Source organism: Eulemur rufifrons, chromosome 19 (genome assembly GCF_041146395.1).
Source record: "Eulemur rufifrons isolate Redbay chromosome 19, OSU_ERuf_1, whole genome shotgun sequence".
NCBI classification, from domain to species: domain Eukaryota; kingdom Metazoa; phylum Chordata; class Mammalia; order Primates; family Lemuridae; genus Eulemur; species Eulemur rufifrons.
The window spans coordinates 95,770,058-95,794,011 of record NC_091001.1 but is presented as its reverse complement, the minus strand read 5'-3'; the positions used below and the strand labels follow the sequence as shown (position 1 = coordinate 95,794,011).

The 23,954-nt window shown below is 51.2% G+C and overlaps 1 protein-coding gene across 1 annotated transcript in view; it reads right to left on the bottom strand.

Annotated features, from left to right (window-relative positions):
- Positions 1-18,135, bottom strand: part of CIB4 (calcium and integrin binding family member 4) — a 47,652-nt gene extending 29,517 nt beyond the window's left edge. The window contains exons 1-3 of the mRNA XM_069495019.1: positions 18,034-18,135; positions 17,541-17,575; positions 7,333-7,429 (exon numbers count right to left, since the gene is read on the bottom strand). Of these exons, the coding sequence (XP_069351120.1) occupies positions 7,333-7,429; positions 17,541-17,575; positions 18,034-18,087 (186 nt within the window). The 5' untranslated portion in view covers positions 18,088-18,135. The remainder of the gene's footprint in view (positions 1-7,332; positions 7,430-17,540; positions 17,576-18,033) is intronic.
- Positions 18,136-23,954: the final 5,819 nt, after the last annotated feature.

Below are 23,954 nucleotides of genomic sequence, written 5' to 3'. Positions count from 1 at the left end.
CAGCTCCATTTGGGGAGGTGCTGGGTCTCTGATCAGCCTCCGGTATTCATCTCGAGGGGCTCGCAGAGCCAGCGTGCTTCTCTCCGATGGGATGAAAGGCTGAGGGTGACCTCAGGCCCTGGGAGGCCTGAGCCTCGGGGTGGGATCCTGGGAGGCTGGGCTGGACCCTTTGTTCTCTCCTCTTTCTCAGTGGAACATTAGTTCCACTCGGGAGTCTGGGCACCAGGGGTGGGGCCTGGCGTGGGGACTTGGGAAACAGTCGATTCCCAGGCTATTCCCAGGCCTGCCACAGGAGCCGAGAGGCTGGGTGCTGGGAGCTGGACCTAAATCCAGGCCACCGCAACACAGGGGACAACACGCACATGTGATCTGCTGCCTGAGGATGGGCCCTGCTGAGCATCCCAGCTACAGATGGGAAAAGCCATCCCCTTCAATCACCAACTGCCCAGGCCACCAGCTCCTTCCCATCCTCCTGCCTCCCCATGCCACACACCTTCATGCATGTATGCATGTACACACATGTACACACATACAGGTACATACATGTGTCACCTGCTTGGTGACCTTGATTTTCTCTTCTCCAGAAGATGAAGAGGTATGGAGAAGAGCAAACAGAAGCCTTGGTTTCAAGGGTATTTTTGTGATTATGTGGCCTTGGGTAAGGCTTTTAACTTCTCAGAGCCTCAGTTTCCTCATCTGTAGAATGGGGAGAACTATTTTGCTTATAGAGCTTCCATGAAACTCAAGCAAGGCAGCCTGTACCCTTGTGAAATCAGCTTGTACCCATGAAGTGGACATTTGGGGCTGGAAAGTAGAATTGCTATATCCATCCAGTTTGCTTCTTTTTTAACAAGCCAGGGAGACTCTCTGATGGTGAGCAGGGCTGTCATTTTTAATACGAAAGTTTTCATGGGGCCAGAGAGCTGGGCCTCTCTTGAGGAGCAGGGGTCCCGCTGGGCCAGGTGCCGCGGGAGAGTCTATGTGCAGGTGTGCTGAGTGCCCGGCCCTGGCGTGGCCCCAGGACAGCACCAGAGAGGTCCTTCCTGGGCCCTCTGGGAGGGGTGTTGCAACAAGATTCACCTGGCTGCCCAGGAAGCCACTCTGCCTCCTAAGGAGTGGCAAGGGAGGTGATCGAGCATGACCAGGGTGTCTACCACCGGGTCTGTGCCCATCGGGTAGCCTGGACAAGACTGGGCCCCAACTTCCATCACTAGGGTCAGAGTCTGAGCTCTGCAAAGTCCTGTGGCTGTGAATCTCCTGTTCTTTACCCAGAATTCCCTGAGAAGAGGCCCCGTGAGCCCCCAAGACCCATCTCAGTGCACCCCTCCTCAGTCAATGCATCATGGCTCCTTATGGGGTGACAGATGAGAACCAGGTGCAAAAACCTCTATTCACCAGGCAGTACCCACAAATATCTCTTACCCATGGTCTTTTCTCTCTGGTAATGAAATCAAAGGGAAGAGGAGTGACATTTCCCGAGGGGTCTTTGCCCAGGGCCCCCTCGGGGGCAAGGGAGTCTTGGAGCAGCCTGGCTGCAGGGCGTCCAGTGTGGGCACAGGAACAGGGACAGCACAGGAGCAGTGCTCTGAGGATGCCAACGAGTAGGGCGTTTGAGACCCTGGGAGTGGAGAATGGAAAAGAAAAGTTTAGGGGAGAGAAAAGTTCAGGGGATAGCTACGTGTGTGTGGAAAAGTCTAAGAGGGCAACAGTGAGGAGAGGGGTTTTGTAACGTTTTAATGTATATCAGGAAGGCAGGTGTTATTCTCAGGTAAAGATGATAGTTTGAATGAACATTTTGGCCGGGCACAGTGGCTCATGCCTGTAATCCTAGCATTCTGGGAGGCCGAGGCGGGTGGATTGTTTGAGCTCAGGAGTTCGAGACCAGCCTGAGCAAGAGCAAGACCCCGTCTCCACTAAAAAAAAAAAAAAAAAAAAGAAAGAAAGAAATTAGATGGACAACTAAAACTATATAGAAAAAAATTAGCCAGGCATGGTGGCACATGCCTGTAGTCCCAGCTACTCAGGAGGCTGAGGGAAGAAGATCGCTTGAGCCCAGGAGTTTGAGGTTGCTGTGAGCTAGGCTGACGCCACGGCACTCTAGCCCAGGTGACAGAGTGAGACCCCTGCAGAAGATGGGAAGGTTGTCCTCTGGAGAGAGTATAACAGAGGACCAATGGGTCTTTTGCATGCCTCACACACAGTGAATAGGTTGCATGCCAAAAACATATTGTTGGAAAGTTCAGAATTTTGGAATCAAAGAGAAAAGCCTACATGTTTCCAAAGGGGAAAAAAGTCACACAAAAAATCAGGAAACAGAAAGGCTTTGAACTTCTCAATAACAATGGTGAAAGCTAAAATGTAAGAGAGTGATGTTTTCCAAATTCTGAAGAAAAATAATATTCAATTTCATCTGAATTCCCAGTCAATTGTAATAGGAGACTAAAGACATTTTTAGATATGTAAGGTATCAAAACATTTACCGCCCCTCCATGCACCCTTTATCAGAAAGCTACTAGAGGATGTGTTCCACCAAAACAAGGGGAATAAATGGAGAGGGCTGAAGACAGGAAATGCAAGATTCAAGGGAGAGGTGAATCTGAGATGATTGAGAAAGGAAATCCCAGGTTGGTAACATGTACCAGGCTTGGAGGATGACCCAGCTCTGATTAGAGTGGTTCAGAAGGATCCAAGAAAAATTTTGCTAAGAAAATGAAATGAATGTATAGAAAAATTCTCACTTCTGAATGCCTTTGGAGGAGGTTCAGAAGATTGGCAGAGGTTTGGTGTCAATTTAACGATAAATACATAGACAACTAAGCAAAAACAATGATTACATCCAGGAAAAAACAAACAAAAATGTGCAGAAAGGGAAATTAACCAATTTATTTCATGGCTTAGCCCTGAATAGCATATACAGTCATAGTAATGTGAACCACAGAATATTGATCTACCCAAATTTATCATATAACTATATTGGAAGGTCAGGGGAATGGGGAGTGATAGGTAGTATGGGCGTGGGGGAAGGGAAAGAGCTAAACATCTTTTCTAGAGGAAAGTCAGGGCAGAACTATCCAGAAGGGATGATTGATACAAGCGTGCTCTTTAGAGATACGGAGGTAAATACCAAAAGAATCAGCTAAGAGCTGAAAATGGCTTCCTTAGACAAGGGGACGTGGGGCAACTCTCCTAGGGCAACTTAGCTGTTGACATGCATGAATAATTTTAATTTAAAAACTAAAAAAAAAAAAAATGTTTAAGGAAAATAAAAATCAAATTAAAAAAATACCATTCCTACCCCTCCTACTTAAGGATTTCTTGAAAGGCTGAATAAACATAGGACTTTTCCTCGCTTTTCAGCCTTGGGAGTGAGTTCTTTGCAAGCTCTTCTAAGCAGATAGGCACCAGCTATCAGCAGAACTCAGAAAAGCTCAGAAAAATTGGGGATAGATAGAAACTGAGATGGAGCTGAAACCTTAGGAGCCATACCTGACTCATACCTTCTTATACCTCGGGCTGGGCGGGTTTCCAAATCTCTCTGTGCTCTGGCAGAAGGGACAAAATGTAGTAGGGGCGGGGCTATGCAAAGGCCATCTGCCTGCAGGAACCCTGGAGGGGGAGGTGGGAAGGAGCCAGAGCAGTGAGGTGGCCTCCGTCAGTGTCCAGTGTCGGGCCTCCACCGTAGCTGCCCTGAGACCAGGAGCTCTGCCCTCAGGCCCTGCCACTGGCCATCCCTGTGGCCACAAAGACAGATCTGGGAACCTAGAAACCGGAGTCACACCATGCCACACTCATCCGTGTTTACAGAAAGCAAGATCATTATTTACATGAGCAGAAACATTGAGCTAATTCACTTTTAAATACACCAAATACGGCAGACAAAAAAACCCGGAAACTTCTGAGTGCAAAGGGGGCAGGGAATCCGACCTAGCGGGGCATTCTTGTCAGCAGGCTCTTCCTGCTACGCTCTGCTACCTGCAGCCTTCTCTTGCCTTGTTCTCTGCTGATGGACAGACCCTTCCCGATATTAACAAGCCCACTTTTTGCACAAGTGAAACCCAAGTTAAGAAAACAGAACTTTCTTCCCAGACCACTCAAGCCCCTGAGCCAAGTTATATCAGTAACCCGGAGCTCCCTGGGGCCCAGTTCTCAAAGCCTATTTCAGAGAAGAGTTCTGGGCAATGTGAGTCACACCGCTGGTGTCCCTGAGGCTGCAGAGGACACAGGCACACCCAGGCCCCACCTCCCAGCCAGCCTCTTCTTGCTCATTTTGGGAAGCAAGATTTTTGCTTTGTCCACAATCAGAAAGACACAGAAAGAACCTTTAGTCCTAGGTCTAAATCCCCGAAAGCTAGTATGAGGACTAGGAATGGGTCAGTGACAAAGTTCTTGACAACAGGTGACAAAGGGAGAAGAATGAGGACAAAAAGAGATGTGCGTGGCAAAAACTATTCTTGCTTCTGCAATTAGATGTTTCTTACATTTTTCTTTTGAAATTAACATTTTTTTAAAGGTGAAATGATAGTGATTGTGGATGACATTTTTTAAAAAATGTCCTTACTTGGCAAAACTGAAAGTTGGCATCTCTCGTCCCGCCTCAAAAAAAAAAAAAAAAAAAAAAAAACCCACAGAAGAGAATAAGACCAAGCCCTGGGGCCAGAACCACAGACTCAGAGGGTGAGGAGGGCACTGAAGTGTCAGTCCAGTCTCCTCCTGAACACCCCACAGTGACGGGGAGCTCATTCCCTCTGTGCCCAGCTCTGACTCTAGAAAGTGTTTCCTCGTAGTGTTGAGAAACCTGTGCCATTGTCCTTGGACTTGAACTTGTGCCTGGGGCCACCTAAAACAAAAGGACAGACTTTCACCTACAGGAAGACAGGTGCCAAGACTGTTGGCACCACTCAGTCATCTGGCTGGGGACATTGGTTTCTCCCCTCTCCAGTCGTTCCTCTTATGAAGTGACTTGCCCAAGATCATGGGTCTTGCAAGTGAATTCAAGCCCAGTTCTCCATGCCTGGTTCTCTACATGGGCAAGGACACTGGGTCCTCAGTTCCTGAGATGTTCTGGCTGTTGCAGACAAGTTGGAAAAGCAACAAAAGAACCAAAGGTGGGGGGAGCTGGGAAGAAACATACAAAAAAGTCCATGTCATCCCAATAAACATTTATGTATCTGCCTAGAAAAAAGTCTAGAAGGAAATAAGCCAAAATAGTTGCGGCAGTCATTCCTTGAGGTAATGCTAATAGATGATTTTTATCTTATTTTTGCTTTTCTGTGTTTTCCAGTTTTTCTACAATGAACCAGCTCTTATATATATGATAGAATAACATAATGACCATTTTAAAAGATTACGTAAGAAAAGTAAATTAAAGTTGTGTGGCCTAAGACCTAGCTTCCCAGCCACTCTCCAACAAACAGGCCCTGGGGAGGATCCCAGCCCGGCCCTGTGTGCATGGCCTGCCTCCTCCCCCATCTTGTCACCCCTTGCTGCACCTCACCCTCACGCCAGCTGGGCACCCCACCCCTGAAATAGAAGAGAGGCGTGGGTGGAGGGTGCAGAGGATGAAAGCTCACACCTCTGGGTCCCCTCATCCTAGGCCAGTGCTTCCCTTCTTTTTCCTCAGGAGCCAGCCCCCTCCTCCTGGTGATCCCCAGGCCCCTTCCAGGCAGCGCCCATGGCTCTCAGAGCCCACCTTGTTCTAGACAGAAATGAAGACAGGCTTTCGTTGCACAACAATAAACTCAAATCATGATTCTGCAGAGATCCAAATGAAAAATAGGGTAGCCTGACATGGCCATGATTTGTTAACCCGACATTGCCTTTCTATTATATGTGATGCACAAATTTTAATTAAAATCTCAGGAGTGATTTTGCAGTCTTTTTATTGTGTGCCTTTGGGCTCTTCTAGGCTGCTCTGGGGGAAGGGCAGGGCCTTTGCACAGCAGGGACAAGGCTCAAAGGATTTGGGAGCTGGGGGCACACTGACAGCTCTTGCAAGCGCTGCCCATTAGAGTGCCAGCATCCACAAGAGTGTGTGGGAATTCCCAGCCTCCTCCAGCCCCTGACCATACCCATTTTACAGGTGAGGAAACTGAGACCCAGGCAAGTGTGTTACACAAGGACTCACCCATAGCAAGGGTAGTGTGTGTGTGTATGTGTGACTTAGCCCTCTGTGTAACAGGAAACTCCAGGTCAGGGAGGGCTGGCTAAATTGAGGGAGAGATGAGGAGAGAGAGGATGGCAAGAGCAAAAATAAAGTGCCCTTATTTCCTGCAGTCACACCTGGAGATGGGAGTGGGCAGGTGGGCAGGACAGACCTGGGCTTCAGTCCCGGTCCCTCCAGAAAAGCCCCTGTCCACTGAGGACACCTGAGCACAAGAGAAGGGCTGAAGGGCTGGGCCGGTGGCTGAGGTGGCACCCTGGCTTCCGCAAGGCCCAATGTCCTGCAGGGGGATCCCAGCCTTCCCACTGGCCCAGTTTGGGGCACAACAGAGAGCATGTGACAGGCCAGTCACCCGTCCTCCCATAGACGTGGAAGGGAAATACTGACAGTGGGGCATGTGTAACAGAGGGAATGGCCTGAAAACAAAATGGCAAAACTATTTTCTGTCTCTTCAAAACATCCTGAACTCCTTTTTGAGAACAAAAACCTGCATCCCTGTCTCAGGCCTGGGGTTGGGGGGGGGGCAGGGTAAGTCTTTTGTTATTTGTGCTATGAAGCTGGCCCAGCCTGGACGTGGTAATGGGAGGTCCGGGGTGGAGGTCAGGAGAGTGTCCTCAGTGGAGATGGGACATCAGAATCATCAAAGGCAGTTGAACAGCAACGGCCTGAAGCCGAGTGCCCTCCCTTTGAAAGCTCTGTATTTCTGCTTATTGTCGGGACAATGGCATTTCAGACAGGAGTCTCCATCTTCCTCCTTTGCCAGCAAAGTAATAAAACTTCTCTTTCCTTCTTAAACTACTTGTTCTCTTTCTTCTGACGTGGGCTCGAGGACAAGTGTGGAGCTTTTGGGGACAAGCAGAGGGGACCAAGCAGAGGGAAGCGGCTGGTGCGAAGGCCACTGGGGTGAGGGTCTGACAGCCTCGGGACCACGACCGCCACAAGCCGAAGCTCCAAAGAATCTCAGGCCTAGCGAGCAGCAGGGTGGCCCAGAGCCTCCAGCTGGTACCTCCTGCCTGGTGCGAGGCGGGAGGGAGGCCAGAGCCGGGAAGCGCTGGGGAGCCAGGTCCTGCCCTGAGGTTTAGGAGCCGCCCAGGTGAGGCTGAGGCTGACCACCCAGAGCCCCTCCACAGCCGGCATGTGGCCTTCACCCCCCACCCGCCACCTGGACTCACCCGCAGGGCTGGCAGGGAGCTGACCTGGTCCATGGTCAGCGTCGCCTCCTTGTAGTACTTCCCGGGAGGGCAGAGCTTCAGGAAGGTGTCGTGGATGCTGAGGAGAGAGGGACACGGTGGCCACATGGGCTGGGAAAGGAGGCCGGCAAGCCCTCTCCTGCGGGGGGCGGGGGTCTCTATGGGGAAGGGGCTCAAGAGTGACTGACACAGAAAAGGCAGTGATAAATCTTTCCACCCTTCTAGAAACATCCCCGGGGCCCTCCAGTGTGCCTGGCACACCATGGGGGATCTCCTGGAACACACTCTATAAGTGTTAGTTATAGAATGTCAGAGCTGGACAGGTCTCTGTCATCGCTCAGTCCAGTCCCTCAGCTACAGATGGAGAAACCAGCAGGGCCTCGGGGAAGCCAGGGTCCCCACCTCTGGCCATCTGCCCAGCTCCACCCTCAGCCCAGAGAAAAGAGGTCACTGGCGGGCCTGGGCGAGCCCGGATTAGAACCCAGCTGCCTGCAGCCAGCAAACCACACAGCCCCGCTGGGCCCCCTGGCAGCAAGCTGGTTCCTGCAGATTGTGCACTGAGCGGTCTTCCTAATCGTCCCTGTCATCGATGTCTCTGTCTGTAGGCCCCCACTCCAGTCCAGGGGATTTTGCTTGTATGTAACAGGCAGAGGGAGAAATGGTTGTGTGACCCTGGAGAGGAAGAGGGCAGGAGGGAGCTCTGCCCCAAGCTGTCCCTCCCACCCTGTCCTGGACACAGGTCCCTGCCCAGCAGTGGGCCCTTGGAACTGCAGGACCAGCAACCAAGGCAGCCAGGGGAGAGGAGAGTGCATGGGCTCTGGAGGCCTGGAGGCTAGATCCCGTGCGGCCACGGCAGGGCTGTGTGACCTTGGGCCACTCGTGTGACGCTTCTGAGCCTTAGTTTCATCCTCTGGATAAAGGAGGAGAATGATGTGCCTCTCTCGCAGGGTGGTAGTTCAGCGTGAAGGAGACTGAGTGCTGGGGGGCGGTGTGTGCATGTGGTGGGTGAGGGGTGGGGGGTGCCCACAGGCTGGTTAAAAAAGCACCGTCTCTAGAGTGCAAATCCTGACTCTGCCACCTTAATAGATCTGAGACCTTGAACAAGGTTCTGAATCCATCCAAGCCTCAGTCTCCCTGTCTGTGCAGTGGGGTAATAAATCCCACACATGCACTCGTGAGGATTAAATGAGGGGAGGTGTATGATGTCAGCATGGTGTCTGGCACGTCAGTGCTTGTATTGTAGAACCTCGGAGGAGACCCCCGGGTCTCCCACCTCGGTCTGTGCTCCTCTCCCATACTCTAGGGTCCCTGTGCCCTCCTGCTGTGCAGGACCCAGACCTAGGCAGTGATGCTGGGAGCCCACTAACCTGGCTCAGGCTGCTCTCGCCTCCCTCTGTGGTCCCCTTCATGCTGCACAATGACCGCTCCCTCCTTGCCCCTTTCCTAGCCCTCTCTTCTCACCCATCAACCTCAGCCAGGCGGGCGCTGGGCGGCCAGCACACTGATGGACCTAATTCGCATTCGCAAGCGTGACTGACACCCCCATGGACATTCCACAGCATGTGGTTTGTTCACTCAGATGAACCTCTCATTGGTGGAATTTTGGGACACGTGACCAAGTGGAGAACCTGAGGGGTGATTTTGCGGGTGGAGATTCAGAGGTAGAGAAGTCGGCTCTCCCAGGGCCCTGATGAGGGTAAGTGGAGGCCCAGTGCCCCACGCAGCCACTCACCCTTGCATGGCTCACTGATTAGATCTCAGCCGCAGGGGAGCGGACAGCAAGCTGGGGTCCTGTCTGCCCACCACCCACCCTGCCCAGACCCTGCTCCGTGCCCTGGGAGGCTGAGCTCTACCTCGCAGGTGGCTTTGGCCCAAGGAAAGTCCCAGCAGGAGGTTGGAGGCATGAGAGAGCGAGGCGGGATTTGTCCTCCCCTTCCTCCCAGCCGTGCGCGACTGCAGTGTCTGTGTTCCTCCGGCCATGGCCGAGTGGCCACAGCTCAGCTCTCAACGGGTGCCTCAGGCCTAGGGGCGGAAATGGCTGGCTCCTAGATGTTTCTAGATGTTTCCCTCTGTTAGTTCCTTCACTGTAAACTCGACCCTGCCACCCATCTCCTACTGGGATGCTGACAGGTCACTCTGCCAGACCCACGGCGATCCTATTTCTCTACCTCTGGCTGTGTGACCCAGGCAAGCTGTTGGGCCTCCCCGAGCAGACAGACCCAGGTTCAAATCCTGACTCTGTCTGATGGGGAGACGATCCCTTCCAAGGGTGTCGTGCCAACTGCTCAGGGGGCCTGGCAGACGGGAGCTGGCAGGGTGCATGGATATGCGGGCAGAGCACCTCAACTCTGTCCGCCTTTAAGGGCCCAAATTGTCACTAGAGACAGCTCACGTGTGGAGGGAGCAGGAAGCAGGGTGCGGGACGGGTGGGAGAGACGTTCTCCAGGAGGTACTGGGTGGGTGGGCGCCCAAATCAGCAGGGAGGAAGGGGAGCCATCACTGCTGAAGTTCCAGTTGCCCACAAGGGGCAGGGGCAGTGGGAGTGGCCGGCCCCAGGCAAAAGGGGCATTTTTTTCATTATTACCGTTAGAATTTCTGGTGCAAGGTGATAATAAAAAGAGATCAACTTTCAGTAAGACCGGTTTTCAACAAAAACTAAGTTTTATTAATTTTTAAAAATTCCCTAAGGCAGCGCACCCTTATGGCCTGTGCCCAGGGCCACTGCTCCCGATGTCCCCCGCCATGGGGCGCCTTGGGAGTGCCTGCTGCATGCTGCCAACTCTAACGGACATTTGTCATTTGTCATGACAATCATGCAAGGGAGGGACCATGATCTCTTTTACAGATGAGGAAACCGAAGATTAGGGAGGTAAAACAACTTGCCTGAGGCCACAGTGTGAGTAACGCCAGAGGTACAGACCAGAGCTCTTTCCCCAGGGGCCCAGAGAAGGGAGACGCTGGGGACTGCTGAGGGAAAGAGACGGGACCCCCTGCCCGTGCCACCCCCTTTTCCTGACCAAGCTTTGTGCACTGGGTGCACTCACACACATCAACCCCTTGAATCTTCCCAACGCTCCCCGCAAGACAGGTGCAATCGTCTCTACAGATGGGTAAACTGAGGCTCAGAGAGTTGCCCACAGTCATTCAGCTGGGAAGAGACAAAGTGGAGGGCTGAACCCTAAATCAGTTCCTCAGGCTGTGCTGCCCACCCCTAACAGGTCCGCCCTTCCCCAGGTGAGAGCCCCTCAGCCCTGGCCCCTGGGGAGCCCTCTGGGGGTGCTGGAGGTGGGCCCTGCCCGGACTTCAGACTTTGCCTTCTCAGGCCGCCGAGTGGGCAGGCTGCCCGCGGATGAATCCTGGCTGTATCTTGGCTGCCACAAAATGTTCTCCTCCTCCAAATATGGATCAGCCGGCTCCAAATGGAGCTCTGAATTAATCACTAATGGACTCAAAAGTCAAAGCCATTTGAAAAACTCACACATTCAGCCTGCCAGAAATCAAGCAGCCGGGCCTGTGGCTCCTTCCACGCTTAGCCCAGAGAGGAGGGAGGAGCCCTCTGCGGGCTGGAGGCCCAAGACAGAGGAAGAGACACCAGGCTGATAATTCTCCACGGGACCTTGGACCCATCAAGTCCCCTCTTGGGCCTCAGTTTCCCCTCTGTACAATGAAAGTCTCAGTGATACCCCAGCTTCCTCCAGTTTAGGCACCCTGTGACTCTAGGTTTGCATACCTCTCTCTGGCATCCTGTTTGTCCCTTGCCTCTGAGACCCTCCAGTTTAGTGGGTCCCACGTTAGAATCATGCAGAGAGTTTGTGAAAGGATCTGCGTCCCCCACCACCCCCAGATTGTCATTTAAGGCCAGGGCACAGCTATCTATAGGTTCTACAAGCTTCTCAGTGTTTCTTCTGCACTGGCAAGATTAAGAACACAGCTCGAGTCCAAGACCCAGTCTCACTCCTCTAGTCGCAGCGTGGGCTCAGCTCTCTGGCCTTTGCCTCCACTATGGTACAGCCGGCAGATGTTTTATAAATGGCCCTTCTTTAGCCTGAAAATGTGGCTTTTGGTTTCCTGATCTGCTACTTGCAATCTGTGTGACCCTGAAGAAATCATTTCTCCGAGCCAGTTTCCTCACTTGCAAAAAGGGGATAACAGCAACACGGTAACAACAGCTCCCACTGACCCAGGCGCCAGGCGTTGCTGTAACAATGACACAGATTTCATTCTCTGATCGTGCTTATGGCAACTTTGTGAGATTAAGATCTGCCACTCTCATGTCCCACCGTTTTACAAGCAGGGAAACAGGCGTGGTGGGGGTAAGAAACTCATCCATCGTCACACGGCCACTAAAGGGCAGAGCTAAGCCCCAAACCCAGGCCTTTGGCTTCCAGAAAATAAACCTGTAACCACTCCACCTGCTGACATCAAGGTTCTCTGGGAGGACCCAGGAGCTAACATCCAGGACAGGGCCATGGAGTCTAGAAAGTGCTGGGAGTGTCCGGGGATGCTAAGGAGAAAGAGCAGCCCTGTGGCTGGGTCACCCTGCGCAGGGGCCAGGAGCAAAGCCACAGGCTCCCAAGCCAGGGCCCGCCCAGGAAGGTGTCAGGAGCGATGCCTGGCGACGCTGAGTAGTCCAGAGCTCAGACCGAGAGGTCCGGACTGAAGTCAGGCTGTGCCCTGCCCAGGAAGCCACATGTGCCCTCTGGGTCTGCAGCCACTGCTGGAAGGGCCTGAGGGGCTTCTGCGACAGCCGCTTCAACCAGAAGTCAGAGAGGGCTGCCCTGCAGCTGAGGCCACAAGGGACCCTGCTCTTTCAGAGACCAAAAACATGTGAAAGCAAAGTCCCACAGGCTGGAGACTGAGGGTGGACAGTCCTCTTCTTGGAGGGCCAAGCCGAGGCCCTGGACTGGGAAGGGGCTGGCTCCAAGATCAGAGTCTGTCACATGTGGGCTGCCTTTCCTGGGAGGTGTCATCTGCAGATCTGGTGACCAGGCCTTCATGTCCTTACTCAAATCACAGATAAGAAGGTGGGACACTGTCAGACAGAGCCAGCCTTCCCACAAAGGTGACTTCTGTCTATCAGTCTCTTGGATACTTTTTTCAACTCACTAAGTCCATCCAACTATACTGTCACCCAAGCCACATTTCTCTGTCACACTCAGGAAAATCACAACACATTGTCAGAGGCCACAGAGGAAAATCGTTCCAAAGTGACCAGGGCTTGGTCTGGCCCAACTTGGCCTTGGGGCAGCCCACGATGGCCACTTTCTCCCTGAGCATCACATGCCATCTGCTCCCTGGGCCACTGCCAGCACAGCTGGGCACCCACGTCAGAGCTGCCCGTCCACTTTACGGACAGCACACCCACACCCACCCTAACGCACTCAGCTCCCAGGGGCCCTCCAAGGAGCTAACCGATTAGTTCGAGTGTGCATCCCCCCCGGGGCGTGTGTATTCTCCCTCGGTGTGTGTATGGGTGAATATCCCTTCATTTTACAAGAACAGTAGCATCCTGTTTATACCAGTCTATTTTACCAAACCAGTGCAGTTAAATAGGTTAAAGTGCAAACAGTATTATAAGGCTTACAATTAAAATTACTAATACCCAACACCCCACACAAAACTTCTCTACCCCTCTTCTCTGAGGCAGCATTTTACAAACATTTTGCTATTTCTCTTGGTTTTTACTTAATATTTATATAGTGTTTCTAAATACTGTGCTGATACTCCTGTTTGTTGTCGGTTTTTAAATAGAATTATCTTGTGATCTCCTAGTATAAAAGAAGAGGACTTGTTTCTTTTCCTTCCCCCCACTTCCCAATATCAAACAATTTGCCTAAATCAATATTCAGTGTTTATATTATCAGTATTATATATGTATTATTCAAACATAGCTCGCAGCTGAGCTCCCCAGTGCGACATGATTACATTTTCTTTCTTGCAAGGCTTTTTGTTTGTCCCAGAGTTAATCATCAATTCGTTCTTTGGTTTGGTTTTTTGTTTGTTTTGCTTTTGGCTTTTGCTTAGATTTCAGCACATCTATCATTATTTCATCCCCAAACTTTCTGCAGAGCTGTAAAGTTCCTCTCAATACGATATATACATCACATGAGCTATAGGTTGATTTTATTTTCTTGAAGGTATCACTCCGGGAACCCCTGATTCCTTAATTCCAGACTGGACCGATTGCTTTCCAGGCTGCGGCACAATTGTCATCCTTGGACTTCCCTTCACTGACATGCCTTCCTCTTTGTTGTAATCCTTTGTTTCCCGGATTCTGTGTCGTCTTTTTTTCTTGGCTTACTTACTAGATCTAATGGAGCACATTCTCTAAAAGCTTCCTAAGAGAAGGTCCCTAAGAGATAATTCTTTTGAATTTACATGTTAAAAAAAAATATTGTTATTCTACCTTCACTCTTGATTAATAGTTTAGCAAATTAATTCTAGATTTGATTTTTTTTCCTTAAATTTTGAAGGTATTTAGCCACCATTTTGCAACGTAAGTCCATAGCTGTTCTGATTTCTGATTCTCTGTATATAGTCTGTTTTTTTCTCTGTGGAAGCTTTTGAGACCTTCTCATTATGGCTGGCATTCTGAAATATCATGGTGACGTGACTTAGTGTACATAGGATGTTTTTTATTCTTTCCTCAAATACCTGGTGTCCCTTGGCTTTCATACTTGGGATTCACGCTTACAGGGAGGCTCTAGAATGCTGACCAGAGCTCATCCTGCTCTTCACTGTGGCTGGTGGCCCTGAGTCAGTGGCCTGTCTGGCCCCAGCCCTCTCCAGATGGTTGGCCCCTGTCTCCCGCTGGGGTGGGGTGGGGCGGGGGTGCTGAGTGGCTTGCAGGGAGAGAGAAGGAATCCCGTAAGACTTTCAACCTCACTTTCTGTTTTCGCTGACCCTGCATCCTGCATTCAGAGGTTCCTGAGCCTTCCTGGATTCTTGACTCCAGCATCCAACCTCTGCAGGCAATTTTCTTTCAGCTTCCTGCCCAGCTAAGTCTGGATCATGGCTCTATGTGTTTTGCGCTTTTGAAATTTTTCTTGACCTCTCTCATCTGCTGTCATTGCTTGTGTTCTTTTTGTCCTTATGAGTTTCTTTCTTCTTCTTTTTTTTTTTTTAATTCCTTTACTCTCTTTTTAGTAGAGGAAACAGAGATAAAGGAAGATACTCTGATCTCCATGTTAACTGGACGCCCCCTGCACTTTGCTTCATAACTTAATAATATACCTTGGAGATGGCTCCCTAGCAAACATAAAGCCCCTCCTCCTCCTCCTCTGTAAGGGCAGCATCCCGCTGATGGATATGTCAGCATTTATTTCACCTGTGTCCTCTTTTTTTCTTTTTTTGAGACAGTCTTGCTCCGTCACCTGGGCAGAGTGCAGTAGTGTCATCATAGCTCACAACAACCTCGAACAACCAGGGCTCAAGTGATCCTCCTGCCTCAGCCTCCCGAGTAGCTGGGACTACAGGCATGCACCACCAAGCCTGGCTAATTTTTTCTATATATATTTTTAGTTGTCCATATAATTTCTTTCTATTTTTAGTAGAGACGGGGTCTCGCTCTTGCTCAGGCTGGTCTTGAACTCCTGAGCTGAAGCAATCCTCCAGCCTCGGCCTCCCAGAGTGCTAGGATTACAGGCGTGAGCCACTGTGCCTGGCCACACCTGTGTCCTCCTGATTCAACTGCACTGGCCTAGCCAAAGTGTCTTTCCCATTTTGATCCGGGACAGTTTAGCATCTCCAGCCTTTGCTGGTCCTCTTCCACTCCTCAAAGCTCTTGCCAGCTGTGCCACATCCTCAGCTGCCCACCAGGGTGTGGTCTCCTGGGTCTGGAGACTCACCTTGGTTTGAAGCCACAGAGAGCTCTCTCTGGCACCACCCCCACAGCTTGGAGTCCCCCATCCCCTGCAGTGCTTGTCTTTCTCTGTCTCATTGGAAGGTGCCCAATATAGAGAAACAACAGCAGAGTAGGAGTCGGGCCCTTCACCCTCCACTCTGCCTCCCTCTCCATGCCCCCCCCCAGCACTGACCCCCTGCTGTTATTCAGGTCCCCAAAGGGTAGAAGCCCCTGGGCAGGAGCTCCCCAGGGGCAGGCATGGGCCCCTTGTGCTCAGGAGTGGAGCCGTCAGAAGAAGGGGTGAGCCAGAAAGAGCTTTGAGAGGAACCTGTTAGAGAAGGTTGCAGGGGAGTGGAGCCTTCCCTGGTGGCGCCCAGCAAGACCTGCCTCCCCAGTGAAACCCAGATCGATCTGTGCTCTTCTCAGGGGAAGGATGACTTCGACCAGGGTGGAAACAGCCTCTGGACAGAGGCCATCTCAGGGCCTAGGTGGGCAGTTCAGAAGGAAGGTGTCCCTGAGCCTGGCTTGCTTCCAAGGAAATCTTTCTCAGAGATCCAACAGAGAAACAAATGACAATGGTGGGCTGTGCTCAAGACAGAGAGCCTGAGCCCCTCCCATCCTCCCTCTCTTCTCTGACCACCCCCCCCCCATGCTCACTCCTGACATATATGGGGAGCCCCGGGACCTGAAGAATATCATTTGAGGCCCCTGGGCTGGGAAAGGGAGCAGGCGTGGCCCTACTCTGTTACGGAGAGTATAAACTGGTGCACCCCTTTGAAGGACAATACGGTCAAAGTTCCCAATGTACCTACCCCTTGTCCAGCATGTCTATGGTTAGGGATTTCTCTCATGGATTTGCTCTCACCTGTTGGATAAGTTCTTTGCACATAAATGTTTAATATAGCATTATTTATAAAAGAGAAAGCCATAAACAACCTAAGTGTCCATAACAGGCAGTTGGTAAAATGAATTATGGTTCGTCCACACGAGGGAACAGCTCATGGCCATTAACAAAGACTGAGGCAGCTCTCCACGTGCTGCATGTAAAACTGGCCAACATGAAAACTCAAAAAAAAAAAAAAAAAAGATGCAGAACAGTGTGAATGGGATAAATGCTACAGTGTGGATGGGGTACAACTGCAGACGGATACACACGCAGGTCTGTGCATGGGCAGTTGTTCTGGAAGGCTCCATGATAAACTGACAGTGAACAGAGGCTGCCTTCAGGGAGAAGGACGGGGAGGAGAGACTGGAGACGCTGGCTTTTTCTTTAGAACTTTTACACTATTTGAATTTTCTACCCATGCTCACATACTACTTTTTTAGATTTAATTTTATTTTTTTTCATGTGTTACTTTTTAAAAATAGCAATGGGGTAACAGGATATGGGTCATTTGGAGTTTTGTCATATTTTTCTATATTTAAAAAAGTGAGTGAATATTATTTTTTAAAGGGAAATAATATAATCTGGTGACTGTCCCTGGTTTCTGTAGCTCTCTGTGCCCTGGCCATCCCTCGTCCCTACTTATGTCTGGAGAGTCTCGTGCCTGTGGCAAAGTTATCTCCTGACCTGAGACCTTGAGTGGGAACGTGGCTCACAGGTGGGACGCGGTGCCCGGGGAAGGTGAGTCCGAGCAGAGCCATGAGAAGACAGGACGGGCCCAGCCCGAAGGGTCTCAACAGTCAACTCACTCCAACCCTGTCTCCCTCCAAAGTGTCTCGGTGAGCTCATTTATTCATCGCACAGGTTTTTTTTTTGAGCACCTGGCTTGGGCCGAGCGCGCGCACATCTCGCATGCTCTTCACTCTCTCCACTACTCCACTAGGATGGCATTCGTGGCACCTCCATTCTGTCCCCACTTGTGGGGTTGTCTTTGGCAGGAGTCTTCCCCCAGGGACAGGGCCTGTGTCACGCTGGGACCAGGAGAGCACACCTCACCGGTGCATCCCTAAGGTCTGGCACAGGCAGGCACACCGGGGAGGGGCTCGGGAGGGCTGAGCCTCAGTGGCGCATCCAAGTTTCCCAGCCAGTGAGCAGCCACAGTGGGCTTCAGACCCGAGTTCCTAAGTCCTGCCCTCGTTTTCCTCGTTGCAGCGAGGAGGCTCGGTCCAGCTCTGTGGCCCTACGAGGAAGCCCCGCCGCGGATCCCAGGGAAGGGAGAGCAGCCTAAGGCCTGGTGCTTCATTCCACTGCAGTTGGGTCCCTCCCTGCCTGCCCTGTCCCGGCCTCATCTCCAGGGCTGTGTGTCTCTGAGCAGGGACCAGCATGAAGCTGCTCCAGGGTGAGAACTGAGCTCAGGGGGCGGGAGCAGAGAGATGGAAGGGCCGTGCGGGGCCCTCGACTCACCACAGGATTTCATTTCTGGTCAGGAAGGTCAGGGCCTGCAACAAATCACAGAGAGGTGACCTGTCCACTCAATCCAGCCCTGCCCTGGCCCCCTGGGGAGTGGGGCAATGGAGGAACCATTCTCTTGCTGCACAGCAGGGGCAGTGGAGGAACCCCAGCCCTCGGTCAAGGACACCTGCGGTGGCAGCAGAGGAGGAAATGGTGCCCTTCCTTCTCCCCAGTCTCTGATGGCCCTGGGAAGGAGGGTGCTGGCACAGACCTGAGAGGGGACCTGAGACAAGACTAAAACCCTGGGCTCTGCGGCAGGAGACAGATGGGGGAAGGTGGCTGCCTCAGGGACTGGTCTGGGCCACATGGATTCAGGCTTAGCAAAGGCAAGGGCCACCACTATCCTACCTGGTGACGTCTAGAGCTTCAGGCGAGTTTCCTTATTCATCCCACCCGCCTTGGGGAGCTCCCACCTCTGCCCAGAACCTCTGTCCTGATTACCCACCTGGTACTCTTCCAGGTCCTCCCAGTGCATCTGGTACCTCAAACATTGCCCCATGCCCCGCCCTTCTCTCTCCCAGCAGTAGAACCTCAGCCCCAAGGGCTCACCAGCTGGGGCAACCCGTTGATCCAGTTGCCATGGTAACCTACATTCCACCTTCTGCCTGGTCTACCTGAGCCGCTGAGTTGGCAAAGAAACAGCTTCTTTTCATTCCCAAGGCTAGGAGACATCACATCACTCCCAAAACAACAAACAGGCAGTCCACTGGCAGGATTAAGAGTCACACTGTCAGCTCAGGAGTCACACTGCTTGGGTTCGAATCCCAGATCTATCACATGCTGACCATGTGACCTGGGGCAAGCTGCTTAACCTCTGTGTGTCTTAGTTTCCTCAGCTGTAAAGTAGGGATGATAGCCATGGGATTGTATGAGGGTCAGTAAATACAGATAACAATGCCTGGCACATAGTAAATGCTCAATAAATGGTAGCCATTAGGACCACATCCCAAGGACAGTGCCAGGTGTGGTGATGCAGAAATGAACAAGCACAGACCCTGACCTAAGGAAGTGGTCCCAAAGGCACAGCAAGGGGCATTCCACCCCACTGCTCAGGGTCCCTGCAGGAACAGAGGACACATTCAAAGCAGGATAATGTAAAGAGGGTCTAATAAAGGAACTCTTGCAAAAGTATAGTCAGGGTGTCGGGAAGCCACTGGCACCGTACAGAATCCAGAGCTGCTAACAACAGAGCTGCACCAGCCCTGGCCCAGCGGCACCTGGAAGAAATACCCCAGTGTCACTTTCTCCTCTTTCTCTGATCTTCTGCAGGGGCAGAAAAGCAGGGTGCGGTGGGATGGACGGAGAATCTGGAAAATCAGAGAAGACAGATGGCAGAGTCCAGCACAGCCACCAATGTTACAGGCCAGGAGTATCCTCCGAAACCCATCTCCCCAGACGGGCCTCCAGGACGGGCTGCACGCCCATACTCATCATGCAGGGGCTGGTCTCCCTGTTCTAGGACACATCCTTCCATGTGCTCTGCTAGGTGAGCATCCCAGGGGGGTTCTGATGGAGCTAATTTATACTTCTGGAATTGCAACTGCCCACTTTTTCTGTGTCTGTCCTCCACAGAGATGGAGCCTGGCAAAGGAAAGTCCGGGGCTCTCATTTCTTCGTTGACTCAACAGACAGAGGCAGAGTATCTCCAATGTGCCAGGGACTCAGTTTGACCCTGGGGGAGAGATGACTGAGCATGATCTCAGCCCTCAAGAAATGAATGCTCCCCACACACACCCCAAGGGCGATGACGGCAGACGTCGCAGACAGATAATAGTCCAGAGTTGTGAATATTTAGAAGAGGGATGGATGGGCAGCAAGTTTTCATGTAGGTGGCGGCATTTAAGTGGTTGCATAATGTGGTGGTTAAGAACTTGGGCTCCGAAATATTAAAGGCCTGGCCGAGTCACTGCTTGCTGCATCACCTCAAGCAAGTCTTAAAACCACTCTGAGCCTCAGTTCCCTCATCTGTAAAATGGGAATGATAAATCCCTACTTTATAATTATTGCAAAGATAAAATAAAATGATGTGTTTAAAGCTCTTATTTAGCAAGATACCTGGTACATACTCAGTTCTCAATAAAGGGTAAGTAATATTATTACTTTCAAAAGTTGGGCCCAGAAGAAAGGGTAGGACTTTCCAAGCAGAGTAGGTAATTAAATCCCATCATCTGCTAAGCCCTTTGAGCTTCTACCGTCACAATTGATCAGCTGCAGTCTGCCAGGCGTGTCCACACTGCGTGGGTGCTCACGGCAGCTGTGTGAGGCCGGGAGGGTGCCCTCCTCCTTTGCCCTGGGCAAGGCGGAAGCTGGTGATGCTGAGGGGCCACGCAGCTGGCAAGCAAGCGAGTTGCAGACCTGGGGGTTCCCTAAGCATGGGGGAGGAAACCCTGGGAAGCCAAGTGACCTGCGGGATCACACCCCAGGAGGCCACTTCCTTCTCCGGTCTTGCTCAGTCCTCCTGGTTACATCGAGGTGAAGTGGCAGCTTGGCACAGCCTGGTTGTGACTTTAACACTTGGCTGACACTCGCTAAGAGGAAAACAAAATCAAAGGAGAGAACTGCCCTGCAGCTCAGAGCATTTAGCTACTGACTCAGCCACTATTTACCGAGCTGGGCAGTGGAGACAGAGATGCCCGGGACAGACAGCACCCTCCGCCCCGGAGCCAGACACCGCACGTGGAAGAGAGAAAGCAGGGACGTAGTTATTGAAGCTTGCTGAGGAGACCCGAGTCGTGGAGAGAGGTGAGCCAGGATGAGAAGTCGGGGGCAGTCTTCCAGATCCGGAAGGCAACTGGATCCAGCCAGAATTTAATAAAGCTGTTTGGTTTTCATTCTGTCTGTTTCTATGGTATCTTCCACTTTGAAAGTGATGCAGGTTTGCCACTTATGACTGTGATATAAAGTTTCCTTTATTAATATATCTGTTTCATTAAAAGAAATAGGAATCCATTCAAAGAAAAATACTAAGTAAATAATTGCACAGGTGATAAAGGAATATGCCGGCATCACAAAGGTCTCTTTGTCTCACACACACAAATACACACACATAACTAAGATTTTCAAACTCTGCTACCCTCCTCTCTCCTTGACTTTTCATCCTCCAGCTCCCCAAACCCTGCCCAGCACCACCCCACACCCAGGCTCTGTGATTTCATCATAGAAAGAGTTTTCATTTTGTTTTGTTTTGGGGTTTTTTTGGAGACAGTCTCATTCTGTTGCCCGGGCTAGAGTGCCATGGTGTCAGCTTAGCTTACCCCAGCAACCTCAAACTCCTGGGCTCAAGCGATCCTCCTGTCTCAGCTTCCCAAGTAGCTGGGACTGCAGGCATGCACCACCATGCCCGACTAATTTTTTCTATTTTTAGTAGAGATGAGGGGGGGGGTCTCACTCTTGTTCGGGCTGGTCTCGAACACCTGACCTCAAGCAATCCTCCCTCCTTGGTCTCCCAGAGTGCTAGGATTACAGGCGTGAGCCACTGCTCCCAGACCAGAAAGTGGCTCCTACAATAACACTAGTAACAATATCACCTTACATTTGCATATCCTTTTATCATTCCATAATGCTTCTCTCTGTACCGTCTAATTTGCCCAAGAAATAAAAGCCAATGAGCCTTAAAAAGGAAAGAAAGAAAAATCCTCCCTCCTTATGATTCTGCCTTCAATACACTAACCAACCAGGTCCCCACCCCTCCTCTTCAGCAGGGAGTTTGAGAGGGTGTAAGTGAGCAGCGAGCAGGCTCCACGGAAGGACTGTTCTACATGCTTCCCCTCCAGGGTCTGCCCTGCAGGAACCCTCTGCAGTGCGGGACAGAATGCATCCTTTGCAAGGTTTCTGTCACCCTGCAATGAACTCTACAGACTGCTAAAACTGCAACCCCTGCTCTGACCTTGATGTAGACGTCTCTTCAAATTCAAGAGGAATTGAAAAGAAAGTTGTATTGAGAATATAATTTTAAAAAAAAACACTTACAATTCAACAATAAAAAGGAAAATAAGCCAACTAAAAATGGACAAAAGATTTTAATAGACCTTTCTCCAAAGAAGATATATGAATGGCCGATGAGCACATGGCAATACACTCAACACCATTCGCCATCAGGGAGATGCAAATCAAAACCATAATGAGATACCACTTCACACCCATTAGCATGGATGAAATTTTTTTAAGCAACAAAAACAAATAATAAATGTTGGAGAGGATAAGGAGAGATTGGAAGCCTCACACATCGCTGGTGGGAACGTTAAATGGTGCAGCCACTTTGGAAAAGAGTTTGGCAGTTCCTCAAAATGTTACGCAGAGTCACCAGCAATTCCAGTCCTAGGTACACACTCAAGAGACATGAAATCTACGTCCACACAAAACTTGTACATGAAGATTCATAGCAGCATTGTTCATTATAGCCAAAAGGTGGGAACAGCTCAAATGTTCACTAACTGAGGAATGTATAAATGAAATGTGGTATATCCATACCATCCAGTGTTATTTGGCAATAAAAAGCAATGAAGTACTGATACATGCTACAACATGAATGAATATCAAAAAGCCAGTCACAAAGGACTACATGTTGTAGGATTCCAGGTACGTGAAATGTCTGGAACAGACAGATCATAGAGACAGGAAGTGGATGGGGAGCTGTTGCCAGGAGCTGGGAGTGGGGAGACTGGGGTGTGACTGCTAATGGGGAGGGGATTTCTTTTTGGGGTGATGAAAATATTCTGATGTTAGATGGTAGTGATGGGTGTACAACTCTATGAACACACTAAAAACCATTGAGTCATACACTTTAAAAGAGTGAATTGTATGGAATGTGAATTGTATCTTAAAGCTGTCAGTGAAAAGTCTTCAAGGTGTGTTTAAGTACTAAGTCAGTGCCTTACCGTAAATATTATCAAAGGAATGTGTAAATGAGAGAATATATTTGGAACAGTGTCAGATCTGTTTCCTCGGCCCGAGTCCTGTAGCCGGGGGGCTCCACCCACTGCAGTCATTCCATGCTGGGGCAAGTCGCTGCCCGGCTCTGACTGTCAACTGGACTTTTGTTTGAGTTCCCAGCAACTGAGAAGGTTGGAAAGCTACACTTTGTCTGGAGGGAGGATTTTCTAAATTCCTTTGGCTGGCAAGGAGCTGGCCTGGGGTTGCAGATCCTGGTTTCTATAGGGACATCCTGGGCAGGGCAGAAGAAAAAGGGTGGCAGCACTTTCCTTCTGGTCTTGGGGACAGAGGGGATGAAGAAGGCAGTGAGGAAGCGAGACTGCCCTGTGCTCACTACCCAAGGATAAGGAGTGGGGCAGGGGTGCTTAGAAACATCGCTGAGCTCACGGGGTGGGGGTGGGGGGCTGCACACGTCTAGAACCCGCCTCACGTTCCCGGCCATTCCCAGCACGGTGCTGAGTGCCGGTGCGCGGTGGCAGGGGAGGAGTCCCGGAGGCAGGGCTCCTGGCTTCCTGTCCTGATGGCAGCTCTCGGGGACCCCGACCCACATGCCCCAAGGAGAGGGTGCAGTGGCCTAGTGACATCCTGGCCAGGATGACGAGTCCACTAAGGCACTTTCCCAGGGTCAGATGGGGCACCACGGACTCCCACAGCAAGTGTGGGGAATGTGACAGATAATGTCTCAAAATTTAAATCTTTGTGTCCTTTTCCCCACCTTCCTATCAGAGACCTTTTTCTGTTTAGTCTTCCATTCATTCACCTGGGGGAAGCAGAATTCTTACAGCAGAGGGGAAAAGCTAGAAGCAGCCGATGTTCCTTTTTTATTAACAAATCAGAATCCTGAAAATCCGTAGGGAAGGCTGAGGGAAGCAGAGTCTAAAGTTAATAGGAGAAGGACAGACGAGAGAGACAGAGAGAAGCACCACGCCGCCAGGGAGGCTGGAGAGGGTCTCCCGACTGGGGGCGTTACCACTGCCGGCCCTGGGAGTGGCCCCTTTGCCCACTGCCCAGGGGCACGAGCCACACACACCGCCATTGCCTCACCGTGGGCCGGGGTGTTCCATCACAGCACCGCCTGGCTGTCACATACCCGAGGCAGGAGTTGATGGCAGAGCTGGCTCCAGAACTGTCCCCTGGGCTCCTCCCTCCCCACAGGCCTCTAACGCTGCTAGCTGGAGGTCACAGAGCCTTTCTGTGGAAATGCCATGTACGCCGTGAAGCTTGACAAAAATGCTATTTGTCATGATCTGTGCCAGACCTGGGACTGGAACCCAGATCTGCTGAGTCCTGGGCCATCAGAAGACTGCATTGGATGGCAATTTAGAATTTTCATAGTCACACTCTCGGACACTCGCTAACTGTAGTGATGGCCCTGCCCCACACCCTCGCTGCCGGGCGCCCCCGCACTGCCATCCCTGGTGCGGGGCTCAGGGC